This window comes from Micromys minutus (assembly GCF_963924665.1).
Source record: "Micromys minutus genome assembly, chromosome: 21".
Taxonomy (NCBI): Eukaryota; Metazoa; Chordata; class Mammalia; order Rodentia; family Muridae; genus Micromys; species Micromys minutus.
This window is the reverse complement of record NC_137956.1, coordinates 4,299,864-4,312,143: the sequence shown is the minus strand read 5'-3', so window position 1 is coordinate 4,312,143 and position 12,280 is coordinate 4,299,864. Positions and strand designations below refer to the sequence as shown.

The following is a 12,280-nucleotide window of genomic DNA, read 5'->3' as shown; positions in this document are numbered from 1 at the left end:
ACAGCATGAGCCACGGTTCTGGTCACCCACCCGCTCTGTCATCTCATTTGGAGGCAGGGAGAAGAAGGGTATGCATGCTAAACACACGTCATTGTACTGCTGAGCACCATACACACGGAACCTGTTCTACACACTGCTGAGCTATATACGAGGTCCCTCAGTATCACGTTTACTTGTTAAAAATGTCCTGTACAGAACACCAAGCTCTTTCTCCTACCCTTTTCCTTTGTTCCTGTCCCCGCCCCACGCCCCCTCTTCTCTCCCTCTAACAGGACCAGGAGATGGCTCAGCAGGTAAAAGCTCCCGCAGACAAGCATGAGTTTGGTTGTGGGATACACACAGTGGAAGGAGAGGACCAGTTCCTGCAAGCTGACTTCTGATGTCCAGAGGCCTGCTGTGAAATGTGCATACTGCTCTCCTCCCAGTAAATACAGTGTAATCGTGAAAAATAAGTAACCGTGTCACTTAAAACAGAACACCGACTGAGAACTACATAATAAAATTGATGAAATCTACTTTCTAAGAGAAGTTGAGGGGCTGGAGAGATGGATGGCTCAGTGGTTAAGAGGACTTGAGTTCAATTTCCAGCACTCACGTTGGGAAGCTTACAACTGCCTGTAAATACAGTTCCTGTGGGCCCTGAGGCTACCTGGGCATGTGCAACACACACATACACACACACACACACACATTAAAATTCCTATAAAAAAGGAATATGATGGCTAACCACTATGGTAAGTAGAACACTTCCACGTGGTTTCGAAATTAAGAATAGCTTATATTTGAAGAATATATTTTAAGGCCTAAAGAGATGGTCCAGAAGTTATGGGCACTGGCCTCTCTCCCAGAAGACCCTGGCTGGATTCCTAGCGCCCAGATGCTTGCTCCTAATTGTCTGTAATGTCAATCTTAGGGATCTTATGCCCCCTTCTGACCACTATGGGCATTACACTTGTGCAGTGGTGCACAGACATACAAGTGCAGGCAAGCACTTGTGCAAATAAAATAAAAACAAAGGGAAAAATAAAAATCCATTAGAACCTTACTTCTGCTTTTAAAACCTTAGATTGATGAATCTATGTTTTCCAGGATTATAATTACTAGATTAATCTATTCTTTTTTCAGGAGCATAATTACAACGAACCTCATGATGACTTCTTAATGTCTAGGAAGAACTGTATTGGGGGCAGAAATCCTGAGAAGGAAAAGTATAGTATTCTTAAAAAATAATTATTCCACCTATCTCTTTAATATGGCTTAAGGGGAACCCGGCTTCCCAGGCGTGGTCTCTTGGCCAGGTGTCTGACATACCCAACTTGAATGTTAGGTCTCCACCCAGGTGAGAGGTTCTATTCTCTTGACTAGTTTTCCCTTAATGGGCCTTTAGTGTTACTCCAGGTCTGACACGTCTGGACAAGCCTGCTTGCCTGGTGGGTGGTACTTTCTGGAAGATTATTCATTACTCAAGAGGATGGAGTAACACCTTGAGGGGTTTAATGTGCTTAGACGGGAGTGTCATTATATACACATATATGTACATATATTTGTGTGTGTGTGTGTGTGTGTGAGTGTATGTGTGAGTAAGAGTGTGTGTGTGAGTGTGTATGTATGAGTGTGTTCGTGAGTGTGCTCGCATTCGTGCAAGCAGATTCAAAGCTTATGCCAGTGAGCAGCATGAATCTGAACACGAGATGTATTTGGACACTTCAACTATGAACCATCAAATGTAAAAGCTCTTCTCTTAAGTGAGTCTCAGCCCAGGCTCCTGGGATTTGAAACAAAGCTTTTGGGTTTATTTACTCTTTAAAAAAAAATCAGACTTGTTTTTGGATTCACCCCTGTCTTTTTATACACACAAACGGCAACTCCCTACAGCTGACTGTGGCCAGCTGTCTGAAAGGTCTTCTGTTTGAACTGGCCCTTAGCTCCCTTCCCCGTGGCTCACTGTATTGCTGACAACACTTGAAAGTTCTTTCCACTCTTTTAACCAACAGGCCGTCTTTTCAAAAGTGTTTGTTACAACATAGACTAAAGCCCCAAAGGAAGTTTTATTTTTTTAAGCTCAAAAGCCATTTCCAAACACAGTGTGTCTTTATTTAAGTCTTTTAAATCATTTTTCCTGACCATGAAATAAATGATCTTTAAAAAAAAACTGGAAGATAAAGAGGCAGATGAATTTTATAGCTTTTCTAGAATTCTGTCCCCCAGAGACACCAGAGCTGTGATTTTTAACCTGTGTGGGTGGTGACCCCTTCACAGGGTCACATAAAACCATCAGAAAACATGGACATTTACATCATGATTCATAACAGTAGCAAAATTACAGTTGTGACGTAGTAATGAAAATAGTTTGAAGGTTGGGGTCACACGGCATGAGGGACTTTATTAAAGGTTTACAGCATCAGGTTGAATGGTTGAAAGCCACTGGACTAAAGGCATCAGACTCAGAACCCCCCCACATTGTGTGTGTTAGACCTATTTAGGAAGATTCCCCTGACTGTCAGGTGAGAGGTTTAGCTCCCTCCCTCTCCATCCTGCCGGAAGCTTCTGTGCCTGTGGTCACAAGTTCACGTGGGTGTCTGTTTCCCATTCTGTAAGTAGAGGGAGCCTGGGAGGCAAGAATTGGATCTCATTCATTTTGAATCACAGGCAGCAAGTTAAGATTTTAATACCATTCCAGGTCAGTAAAGCACGTAGTGAGAAGGGCTCTGTGTGTGTGTGCACACACTCACATACATATAATACACACATATACACACACTCACACACAATAGCATATGTACACACACCATACACACACTCACTCAAACACACACACTCATATACATTCATATTCATATACAATCACATACATGCACTCTCATACACACATATTCACACACAATCGCATACGTAAACTCACACACACTCACATACATGTACTCATACACAACACATTCACATATACACATACTACATTCACATACTCACACACACTCCCATTCATACACAAACACACACACAGGCACACAATTACATACACACATTCACATACACATACTCATACACACACACATTTACATACTCACATACAAAACACAAATACTCATACACACACTCATATACTTACACTCATATACACATACTCACACACAATTGCATACACACACATACACAATCACTCAAACACATGCACGAGTGTGTTCATGCACACACACACACACACACACACACACACACACACGCCAGAAACCCTCATCAATCACTTTCTACCTTACTTCACTTAGATAAGGTCTCTCACTGAATCTGGACCCCAGCCCCGGGATCCTCTGTCTCTGCCTCCTGAAGCTGGGATTCCAGGAGCATGCCACTGTGCTTAGCTTTCCTGTGGGTGCTGGGGAATCAAACCCAGGTACCCTGGCCCGATTAGCAGTCACATTACCAGCTGAGCCATCTCCTCACTGCCCTGTCTCCCAACTTTAAGACAGAGTCCCTCCCCTGGAGGTTCTGCTGGCTTCAGACTCATGTGGCTGAGGAAGATGCTGGTGCTTTGTGCCAAGCCTGATGATCTGAGTTTGATGTCCAGCATCCACACAACAGAAGGAGTGGACACTTGTTTTTGTCCATCCTACAGACCCTTCTACATACAAACGAGGTTATTTTAAACAGAGACTATATATTTCTTTTCAGCAGTTTGGCTAAGAGCAAGTGCATAGCAAAGTATAAATATTATATTATTTTATGCTTAAAATTTCAGTATGTGCCATTAAAAGTTACAATTTCTTTGTATATAAAAGTAACCACAAGACCATTATCATACCTAAAGAAATGAGCAGTAAGCCTTCCATATCAAATATTTACTACTGAGCACATTTCCCAGACTGCGTCTTAACTGCTTTTGGATGGTTGGATGGTCTGAGGAGGGGGCTGGGAGCCACTTCTTCCTGTCACTTAGGTCATAAGAGTTAGTAGTGGGCTCAGAGATCAAGCTGTGGGACACTCGATAGCCTGTCAGTTCAGCCAAAAGCCAACTAGTAAGTCCCATAAATTCTTAAAAACACATACAGATGTTGCAACAGTTTTTTCCCTGAAGTGCAGTTCAAGCTACTCCTGCTTTCTTTACACCCACATCAAAGTGTTCTGAGACAGGTCCTCACAAGCACACCTACACCAGGACTCAGGGATATGCTACCATGATTAACTTCAACACTGGGCTCGATCCGGCATAGCCACCATCTTCCTGGCTGCTTAAATAATGTAGTTATGGACTGCTGGCCTAACTAATGTGTCAAGAAAATGGGGGAACGACATTAGTCTCGGGAAGTGGGAGCTCTGGTAGCTGTGATGTGCAGACATGACTGAATTACAGGTTCTTCCCTCAGAGCTATAAAAAATGGATCATGCATGTAGTAGAGGGGGAGAGAAAAAACTGGTTTTACAAGGCTTACTGGTTTTATTCCCTAGAAGGAAGAATTGGAGAAAAAAATGATCACACTGGATAAACCTCAAAGGTCCAGTAATAGGGCCGAAGGTGCTTGGCTAGCGGGTAGCCAGCTTTGTGAGGATCTAGTCAAATGTTGGACCAAGGACAGGCCTGGGCAAAATGGCAGAAAAACCAGGGCTGGAGAGATGGCTCAGAGGTTAAGAGCACTGTCTACTCTTCCAGAGGTCCTGAGTTCAATTCCCAGCAACCACATGGTGGCTCACAACCATCTGTAATGGGATCTGATGCCCTCTTCTGGCATGCAGACATACATGCAGACATACATGCAGGCAGAATGCTGTATACATAATAAATTATAAAATTAGAAAACAAATAAATAAATAAATGAAAGAAAAACCAGGCTTCCAGCTTCCATGACAACAGCCTCCAGGTGTGATTCCTAGCCACCATAGCTAACGTGCATAGGCAGCACATTCCGGCCTATCCAGTGACATCCTGATCTGTGCCTTCTCGGGCATGGAAAAGAAGAAAGAACATCTTTCCCTTGGGTTCATCAGAGCACTGATGGTGGGCAGGAAGGATGTGGCCAGCAGGGTGTAACACAATCAGTGATCCAAAGCATAATGATGAGCAGGCAGCAGCTGAGGTACTGAGGAAGAGCACTGGTATATTTCTTGGCTTAGAATTTTCCCACATCCTGAGTTCAACACTTAATTTCACCGCTCCGCTTTATCCTTTATCCAGGAAAACTGGGACTAGATAGGAGGAGAAGCCACAGAGACACAGGGCAAGGATGGATACACTACAAATGTGTTTTGGATTATTCTACTGCAGACATGATTTCCAGTCAAGTGGGTCAGGGACCTGAGCATGTGAAGACACTGCTTTCTGAGTAGAGAGGCTGTGGACAGAGTCTTGAACTCTGGGTTCATTTCAGTCAGGGCAATTATTCTGATTTGTCACATAGATGAGATACATTACTGAAATGTCATAAGGACATTGGCTAGGAGTGTTACCTGATTGGTGGAACTGACCAGGTGGCAACTTGTTCGTGGAACCTCACTCCTATCCTCTTAAGACCCTCTGAGACTACAGCATTCAGATCTTCAGCAGATATCATATACATCTTATTTTTAAAAGTTTATAAATGGAGCATGGCAGTGCACACTTGTAATCCCAGTGCTAGGGACGGAGAGGCAGGTGGATAGCTGCAAGTTCAAGAGCATCTTGGTCTACAGAGTGTGTGCCAGGCTAGCCAGGGCTTCATAACAAGATTCTGTCTCAAAAAAATTGTGTGTGTGTGTGTGTGTGTGTGTGTGTGTGTGTGTGAGAGAGAGAGAGAGAGAGACAGAGAGACAGAGAGACAGAGAGAGACAGAGAGAGACAGAAACTCTCAGGTTATAAGGATAGGCAGCAAGGATTTCTATTCACTGAACCATCTCTTCCAGCTCTTCTTTGATATATTTCTTTCACTGACTGATTAATTGGTTGATTGATTGATTCATTCATTCATTCATCCATTCATTCATAGACAGGGTCTCGTATATCCCAGGAGGGATAGCTTCTCAGTCCAAAATGACCTTGAACTTCTGATCATCTTGTCTTTACTTCTCACATGCTGGGATAGCAGACAGGCACCATCACTAACTAGCCAAGCCCTCTGCCAACTGAGCTACATCCCCAGGCCCAGGTCTTCTTCCAAGAGAATGGACATTCTGTTCTCTTCCTTAGGAGGCACAGCCGGCAGTGGGTGCCATGGAAGAGGTCCCGCCTCAGCCATTCCCCGCTCACCTGAGGGACACGGACAGGATCCTTTCCACCTCGATCCTCCGCTTCAGGACCTCCTTCACCAGACCTTTGTCCGGCCCTTGTTTTACCTTCTCCCTTCCAATTAAGTATAAGCACTTTGGGGTCAGCAGCAGGTCTCGCTTCACACCCTGTGGGGAGAGGGACTTTCAGAAGGCAGCCAGACATGGTCTGAGAGACAACTGCGACACTACACCACCTCTGCTGTCCTGTGTGTTGAATGGCTACTGTGTGACCGTTCACAGAGCAGAGGCTGCCATGCATGCTGATTAGGACGCTTGCCTTTTTTTTTTAACTTTTAAGATGGTATCAGGACACCACGTGTAAAGGGACAGTGTCAGGAAGCCACCTTCAAACACAGTGACTTTGCAAAGGATTGTTACATCATAGTTACATCAAACAGGCCTCCCTCCAATGTCTGTGGGTACGTCTCTGCAAATCCACACATTACATTAAAAATTGATCTATTTTCCTTTACAGATAGTCATTGTGGTGGTTTGACTAGGAATGGCCCTCCTAGACCCAGGTGTTGGAATGACTGGCCATAGGGAATGGCGCTATAATGAGGTGTGGCCTTGTTGGAGGAAGTGTGTCACTGTAGGGTTTGAGGTCTTCTGTGTTCAAGCTACATTCAGTGGCACAGTCTCCTGCTGCCTTCAGAATAAGATCCAGCACCATGTCTGCCTGGACACTGCCGTGCTTCCCGCTATGATGATAATGGACTGAACCTCTGAAACTGTAGGTCAGCTCCAATGAAATGTTTTCCTGTATAAGAGATGCCTTGGTCATGGTGTCCCTTTATAACCATAAAACCCTAACTATGACAGTCATTAATAAACAAACAACATACTTTAGAACATATGGCTGACTGCCTCACGACAGAACAGGAGCCCTGAAAGCACACCCCAAAGCAGCTGGCCCATTTTCAGGGTGCAAGGAATGACCTTCTTTTAGCAAAAGCTAGTGCTGGTATTTACTCAATTACTACTATTTTTTGGACAAATATAATAAGTTACTTTTTAGAAAGTCAGCTGCAGTTGTACCTCAGGTGGTCAAGTGCCAGCCTAACACGAACAGAGCCCTGGGGTCAACCCCCTACGCACACTGTGCAAGGTGTTGTACATGTGTAATCTCAGCACTCCAGAGGTAAGGTAAAGATGACCAGAAGTTCAAGGTCATGCTGGGTTCATATGGGACTTGAGGCCACTCAGATACATGAGACTTTGTGTCAGAACAGAAATGAAATGTAAAGATTCTACTTAATAGAACACTGGACAGGTGTATAGAGTGATTTATATTAAGGTATTAGTAAGGGAAGTTCTTCCTGGCACAGACCAACAGGGCATAAAAGAACACTGAATGCCCACCTTAGTTTGCAAAACTAAACATGCAAATATGTCTGCATAAAAAGGCTCTGAAGGGCGTGCACGAATGCCAAGGGTGAGCCGTGATTACTGTTGGCTGTTATTATTATTATTTTTTTTAAATCTGGGTTATTACAATTTTTCTTCGGTCCGCAAACTCACAAGCTATTATTCTTGTAAATGAGAACTCAGCTGTGGCTCTGAAGAGGCGGGTGGCGGGGCATACCTTGAACCTCCTGTCATACTTGGTGACTGTGTCAGCAAAGTCAATCTTTTCCCTCTTGCCTACAAACTGCTGCAGCTCCGGGCGCTCCTCCATGCCGATGTAGTCCCCGATGAAGTTTCGGTTGATGCTGTTTCTCCTCCTCTCCTTCTTGTTCAACAACAGGTCTGAGGCTAAGGTGCCCGGGAGAGCAGAGAAAGAGGGTGCATCAGTGCAGGAGGAAGAGAAGGATACTGAGAAATAAATACCCAAAGATTCAAAATGATGCAAGATTAGGTAACACATGCTGCAGGCAGAGTAAGAAACATTTTTTAATCTTATTTAAGCTCAAGCTACTTAGTTTTTTTGAGATGGCCTCACGATGTCGACTAGGCTGGCTCAGACTCAGGGGTCTGTCTGCCTCTGCTTCCTGAGTGCTGGGATGAAGGCGTGTGCCTGCACTCTGAGCCCTCACACTCATTCTCAAGCTTCGTTCACTGGGAGTCAGGGAGAAGGGTCTCCAGTTAAGATGCTACTGAACCCGATGGTCCACAGGGTAGAACGGAAGATCTGACTCTTCAAGTTGTCTTCTGATTTCTACTGTGCTCACACGCGCACACACACACACACACACACACAATAAAAATATAAATGTTAAATGGATAAAATAAAAATGATGAGAATACCTTCTTCTCTCATTTGGACGTATTTCTTGCGGGCCACAAACTTCCTCCATGTTTTCTGTATCACGCGTGCATACCCATCATACTTTCTCTCTCTCATCTCTTCTAGAAGAAACAGCTGTGACGGCAGAGAGAACGCATATGAGCCAATCAGTCCATGTGATCAGAACCCATTTTCATATTAATTAAAAAATATTTACTTTACACCCATGAGTATTTTGTCGGTGTATAATGTACATCCAGCACCTTTGGAGGCCAGAACAGGGCACTGGAGCCTCCAAAATACAGTTAAGGATAGTTGTGAGCTACCATGTTCCTCTGCAGGAACAGCAAGTGACCTTCACTGCTGAGCCATCTCCCCAGCCACCTGAACATCAACTTTTGTTCTCCAAGGAGGCTCAGTGCACTGAAGAAATGTATAAGAAGCAGCTTCTATTATGAACAAATACTAAAATGATTACTATGGGATGTTGCTGATGAGCACTACCCACATTTTATTTACGCTTCTCCCCTTAATGGGAAGGAAAATGGCTGAGTCTGAACATGCTAACATGGTCTCCACTTTCCCTTGCTCAGCCTCTATGGCATTTTTCTCTTCTTTGGTCTAAAGAGAACGCAGGTAGCCAGATCAGATGAGTGGATGTAGCTTGCTGTGAATAGCCTCAGAATAGAACCTTCCAGTCTCTGCCAGAACTGAGTTTGTGCTGCCGTGGAAAGAGGGCTGCCCTACTTTTGGTAGCATGAAAGTCCAGACTTTCTGCCTCATGCAGTGTCTGAGGAGTAACTAGGGCGCAGGGCAGAAACCACGGTGGCTGTAGCCAGCCTGGAGCAGTTAGTCTTGGACTCTCTGGAGAGCTGGTACAGCAAATGCCCAGATCAGACTCTGGAGAGCCAGGTCATGCAGATGGCTCATGCTGGCCAGTATCGTAGTCAGCTGTGCTTTGGGATCATGAAGACTAATGGGGCAACAGTGTGCCGAGTGTCCACTATCGTCAGGAATCCTTTCAAACTGTCCCTCAAGTCCTCAGCACACACCTGTCACACACAAGTGAGAAGGACGGACCTAGATGGGCCGGGCTGAACAGAGGACAATGCCAGGCCCCTCTTTACCAGAACAAAGCTGTCTCTAGATCTGCACTTCAGTGGTTCGTAAAACTGTGGAAACTCCTCATCCACTTCCATATAGTGGTTGATGTAGCCATTGAGAGGAGAAAAAAATAAAACAGACCAATATAAGCTCTACAGATAACATATAGTCACTGTGAAAATGTCCCAGGAAGGGGCCGGAGGGGAGGCAGTTGAGCGCTTATTACTCTGCAGAGGCTCTGGCTTGGGTTTCCAGCACCCAGATGAGGAAGCTCACAACTGCCTATGGCTCCAGGGGCTCTGACATCCTCTTCTGGGTTTTGCAAGCACCTGCGTTCAGGCGCACATATGCCCACATGGATACGCATACATACATAAATAAAAATGAATGCAAATAACTCTTCTAAAATTTTTCCCAGAAGTAAACAAAGGGACTTGGTTTGAAGGAAGCCGACACCGTTGGCTGTGCTCATCTGAGCATATAGTTACAAAGGAGCTGTTCTTGCCGTTCAGTGTCTCCCAATCACAGCTGGATGCCTAGAAACATCCCTATAGCCTTCAGGATAGTCCCAGCTGGAGTGAGGAACATATTTCTAGTCCTAACACGGGGCTCACAGCTTAGCAACAGTACAGGTGCTTAAAATCTGAGCTCCACGGCTGCCTGGGGGAGAATGTTCGTTGATATTCCCCATCTTGGTTTTTCCCGTTTCTGACTGAGGCTGGTTTTCCATCTTCCCAGAGCTAATCTGACAGGATGTACGTAATACCTCCGTGACCAGAAAGCTCCCAACCAACAGCCAAGACATTATTTCAAAGTTTAGGTGGGTTTTAGGTGTTTCTCTGGTTTTTGTTTTCCTCCCCTTAAAAGCCCAGGGGGTTAGACATCAGGGAGGCTTGAGAATAAGGAGTGAGAGAAAAACCAAACATATAGTTGCAAAGAACAAAACAAAACTCTTTGGCGTCTTTAAGCCAGTTTTTGAAGGATTATTTGGTGTGTATTGGGCAAACACATAAGAGGTGGGTAAAGATCACAAAGTGGCCTTGTTGTTTTGAAGATTTATTTTCACTTATATGTATGTGTCAGTGTGGAGGGTGAAAGAGGACATTGGACCCTCTCTACTTGGAGGCAGTGTGAGCTCCTGATGTGGGTGCTGGGGACTGAACTTGGTCCCTGGAAGAGCAAGAATCTCTTAACCGCTGAGCTTTTCTTCAGCTACATGAGGCAGCTTCTACAAAACAAACTGGAAACAGTGCTTTCGAGTGAAGGCTAGATGTGGGCAGAAGAGGACGGGGAAGGGGAGAGGGAGGTGGCGGACATGTGAGTTCACAAGTTCAGAGATGGAGAAAAGGGAATCAAGAGATGGCCAACAGCTGTTGGGAGGAAGGCAAGCTAAAGAAAGACCAGAATAGACATGGTTTCAGATTTAAACTCCAAAGCTCAATTAAATCAGAATAAGAAATCAGAGAAAACTATTGAGGCCGTTTTAATTATACATGAAGATTTTTCTAAGTGATCCTTATGAGACACCGGAGCTTGGTGTCCTGACTAATCACCCCAGCCCGCTTTAGATAGAACAGGAGCTGTTCTGTGGGTTGCCTAATGGTGTATGACACAACATTTTCATTTTATATTTGGAAACAAAATTGCTGTGAGACTAGGAATAACTCCGTGTGGAGCAGTGCTGCCACAACCTCACAGACGGGTCTACGGGGGGCGCCACGTTGTTTAATAATTTCCACGGCTTGCCCTGCCATCCATCTTCTCCCTTCTACACACCTGAGTCTCAGGCTCTTCCTGCAGATGGAACAGTTGCTTTGAGATTTGCCTGACTTCTTCCTTCCTTCCTTCCTTCCTTCCTTCCTTCCTTCCTTCCTGGCCATGGTTGTCCTAAAACTTACTCTGTAGACCAGGCTGGCCTCAAGCTCACAAAGATCTACTTGCCTCTGCCGCTTGAGTGCTGAGACTAAAAGCCTGTGTCTCCACTGCCCAGCCAGAATTTGCTTATTTCTTGCAACACTATTCATATTAATGCTATTTCCTCTTGGGCTGATGAATAAAATTTCCAACTTCACCATCGTTTCTTAAAAAAACCACCACCACAACAACAACAACAAAAATAACAGGGTCTCACATAGCCTAAGCTGTCCTCAAGTTCACTATAAGTGAGGCTGATCTTGAAGTTCTGATCTTCCTGCCTCTACCACTCAATTATTAAGATTACAGGCTCATCGCAGGCTAAACCACTACTCTACCAACTGAGGTCCATTCCTTGGCTTTCCCATCACTAATCCTTAAAATGGACGTTAGTGATGGTTACAAAAACTTCAAGAAATGATGTCACCTATGAGGGTTAGTTTTAATTGTCAGCAGGACACAGTCTAGAATCACCTGGGAGTCTTAAATGTGGGATTATCTAGACAAGGTTGACCTATGAGTATATCTGGGGCAGATGTAAATCGATTATGCTAACTGAAGAGGGGAGACCTGCCTACTATGGGTGTCACCATTCCCTGGCAGGAGATCCTGGACTATATTATGGTAGAAAATGTAAGCTTACCACAGGCATGCGTGCATTCATTCTTTGCCCTCTGCTACTGACTGTGGCTATGGTGTGACTGGCAGCTGCTTTCAGTTCGTGCTCCCTTGACTTTCTAGCAGTGGTGGACTGTGAACTCGATGAAGCTTTCTTCCTGAAGCTGCTTTTGTTAGGGTATT

The 12,280-nt window shown here is 44.7% G+C and overlaps 1 protein-coding gene across 1 annotated transcript in view; it reads right to left on the bottom strand.

The window, feature by feature from the left end:
- The window catches only part of MYO1E (myosin IE), a 183,842-nt gene that overhangs the window by 20,456 nt on the left and 151,106 nt on the right, over positions 1–12,280 (bottom strand). The window contains exons 20-22 of the mRNA XM_080934887.1: positions 8,482–8,596; positions 7,820–7,989; positions 6,215–6,360 (exon numbers count right to left, since the gene is read on the bottom strand). Of these exons, the coding sequence (XP_080791013.1) occupies positions 6,215–6,360; positions 7,820–7,989; positions 8,482–8,596 (431 nt within the window). The remainder of the gene's footprint in view (positions 1–6,214; positions 6,361–7,819; positions 7,990–8,481; positions 8,597–12,280) is intronic.